The sequence below is a fragment of the Oncorhynchus nerka genome, unplaced genomic scaffold, assembly GCF_034236695.1.
Source record: "Oncorhynchus nerka isolate Pitt River unplaced genomic scaffold, Oner_Uvic_2.0 unplaced_scaffold_1317, whole genome shotgun sequence".
Lineage (NCBI taxonomy): Eukaryota > Metazoa > Chordata > Actinopteri > Salmoniformes > Salmonidae > Oncorhynchus > Oncorhynchus nerka.
Genome location: NW_027040033.1, coordinates 71,457 through 74,532, shown reverse-complemented (window position 1 = coordinate 74,532; position 3,076 = coordinate 71,457). Strand labels below are relative to the sequence as shown.

At 58.2% G+C, this 3,076-nt stretch overlaps 1 protein-coding gene across 1 annotated transcript; it reads right to left on the bottom strand.

Annotated features, from left to right (window-relative positions):
* Positions 1–1,842: 1,842 nt before the first annotated feature.
* LOC135568947 (uncharacterized) lies at positions 1,843–2,748 on the bottom strand. The gene has a single exon (XM_065015722.1). It carries the CDS (start codon positions 2,746–2,748, stop codon positions 1,843–1,845), a length of 906 nt encoding a protein of 301 aa, XP_064871794.1.
* Between the last annotated feature and the right edge of the window lie 328 nt (positions 2,749–3,076).

The window sequence follows — 3,076 nt, the reverse complement described above, 5'->3', positions numbered from 1 at the left end:
GAGATTTACCGTGGAGGAGGACCTGCCTCACGTTGTAGGGAGGTTTACCGTGGAGGAGGACCTGCCTCGCGTTGTAGGGAGGTTTACCGTGGAGGAGGACCTGCCTCGCGTTGTAGGGAGGTTTACCGTGGAGGAGGACCTGCCACACGTTGTAGGGAGGTTTACCGTGGAGGAGGACCTGCCTCACGTTGTAGGGAGGTTTACCGTGGAGGAGGACCTGTTACACGTTGTAGGGAGGTTTACCGTGGAGGAGGACCTTGTTGTAGGGAGGTTTACCGTGGAGGAGGACCTTGTTGTAGGGAGGTTTACCGTGGAGGAGGACCTGTTACACGTTGTAGGGAGGTTTACCGTGGAGGAGGACCTGTTACACGTTGTAGGGAGGTTTACCGTGGAGGAGGACCTGCCACACGTTGTAGGGAGGTTTACCGTGGAGGAGGACCTGTCACGTTGTAGGGAGGTTTACCGTGGAGGAGGTCCTGTCACGTTGTAGGGAGGTTTACCGTGGAGGAGGACCTGCCTCACGTTGTAGGGAGGTTTACCGTGGAGGAGGACCTGTTACACGTTGTAGGGAGGTTTACCGCGGAGGAGGACCTTGTTGTAGGGAGGTTTACCGTGGAGGAGGACCTTGTTGTAGGGAGGTTTACCGTGGAGGAGGACCTGTCACGTTGTAGGAAGGTTTACCGTGGAGGAGGACCTGTTACACGTTGTAGGGAGGTTTACCGTGGAGGAGGACCTGTCACGTTGTAGGGAGGTTTACCGTGGAGGAGGACCTGCCTCACGTTGTAGGGAGGTTTACGTGGAGGAGGACCTGTCACGTTGTAGGGAGGTTTACCGTGGAGGAGGACCTGTTACACGTTGTAGGGAGGGAGTGGAGGAGGACCTGTCACGTTGTAGGAAGGTTTACCGTGGAGGAGGACCTGTTACACGTTGTAGGGAGGTTTACCGTGGAGGAGGACCTGTTACACGTTGTAGGGAAGTTTACCGTGGAGGAGGACCTGTTACACGTTGTAGGGAGGTTTACCGCGGAGGAGGACCTTGTCGTAGGGAGGTTTACCGCGGAGGAGGACCTTGTCGTAGGGAGGTTTACCGCGGAGGAGGACCTTGTCGTAGGGAGGTTTACCGCGGAGGAGGACCTTGTCGTAGGGAGGTTTACCGCGGAGGAGGACCTTGTTGTAGGGAGGTTTTCCGCGGAGGAGGACCTTGTTGTAGGGAGGTTTTCCGCGGAGGAGGACCTTGTTGTAGGGAGGTTTACCGCGGAGGAGGACCTTGTTGTAGGGAGGTTTTCTGCGGAGGAGGACCTTGTTGTAGGGAGGTTTACCGCGGAGGAGGACCTTGTTGTAGGGAGGTTTACCGCGGAGGAGGACCTTGCTGTGCTGCATTCTAGAACAACAAACTAGAACCACCATGCAAATCACTCAGCTGTTTTTCTTTTTTTCCCTCCAACATGGTTGTCTATACTATGGTCATGTCTGAATAAGCAGATAGTCCTAGTGTCACAAAATCCAAAGTAGTTGAAGAGTTGTTCTTTTGAATAAATCTGTCCACAAAGTGAAGATGGACTTCACTACACCATGTCTGTGATTTCTCAGAGACCAGGGGAATCGTTGAATGTTTTGATTTCTCAGAGACCAGGGGAATCGTTGAATGTTTTGATTTCTCAGAGACCAGGGGAATCGTTGAATGTTTTGATTTCTCAGAGACCAGGGGAATCGTTGAATGTTTTGATTTCTCAGAGACCAGGGGAATCGTTGAATGTTTTGATTTCTCAGAGACCAGGGGAATCGTTGAATGTTTTGATTTCTCAGAGACCAGTGGTGGGTGAAGATGTTTCAGCGTTAGTTTCTACTGATGAATGTTTAGTTTATTTTCCTCAGCTATTTCTGGCGTAGCAGTGGGGAAGGGGATTTCTGCCGGATCAGCCTCACATCCTGTCTGAGCCTCACATCCTGTCTGAGCCTCACATCCTGTCTGAGCCTCACATCCTGTCTGAGCCTCATGTGGAACTCTGTTTACTTTAGCAGTAGCCAGTCCTCCTTCCCTCTCTCCCAGGGGGGCTGGGGGGGGGGTGCTGGAATTGGGGCCTGGCCAGGGGGGCTGGAAATGGGGCCTGGCCAGGGGGCTGGAAATGGGGCCTGGCCGGGGGCTGGAAATGGGGCCTGGCCGGGGGGCTGGAAATGGGGCCTGGCCGAGGGGGCTGGAGCACGGGCCTGGCTGGCACTGTGGCCAGGGGGCTGGGGCAGTGGCCTGGCCAGGGGGCTGGAGCAGTGGCCTGGCCAGGGGGGGCTGGGGGGCCTGGAGCAGTGGCCTGGCCAGGGGGGCTGGAGCAGTGGCCTGGCCAGGGGGGCTGGAGCAGTGGCCTGGCCAGGGGGGCTGGAGCAGTGGCCTGGCCAGGGGGGGGGGGGGGGGGGGGGGGCTGGAGCAGTGGCCTGGCCAGGGGGGGGCTGGAGCAGTGGCCTGGGGGGGGCTGGAGCAGTGGCCTGGCCAGGGGGCTGGAGCAGTGGCGGGGGGCTGGAGCAGTGGCCCAGGGGGGCTGGAGCAGTGGCCTGGCCAGGGGGGCTGGAGCAGTGGCTGCTGGAGCAGTGGCCTGGCCAGGGGGGCTGGAGCAGTGGCCTGGTCCAGAGCGGAGTGTGTTAGTGCAGTTTCATCCAAGCGTGGGTGACAAACTGAAAAGGCCTCTTGTGCTGCAACGTGGTCTGGTCCTGGAATGCTGGATTGTGGAGCTGGTCTCATGCTGCTGTCATTAGACATATTGCTGTAGCTAGCAGCAGAGAAAATGGGGGGGGAGGTGCGTGGAGAGGATGTGGGAGAAGGGAGAGCAGCGCGGGTTGAGGGAGAGGTGGAGGTAGTGGGAGAGCGGGGAGAGGTGGAGGTAGTGGTAGTGGGAAAGCAGGGAGAGGTGGAGGTAGTGGGAGAGCGGGGAGAGCGGGTGGAGGTAGTGGGAGAGCGGGGAGAGGTGGAGGTAGTGGGAGAGCGTGTGGAGGTAGTGGGAGAGCGGGGAGAAGTGGAGGTGCGGGGAGAGGTGGAGGTAGTGGGAGAGCGGGGAGAGGTGGCAGGGAGAGGTAGTGGGAAGAGGGAG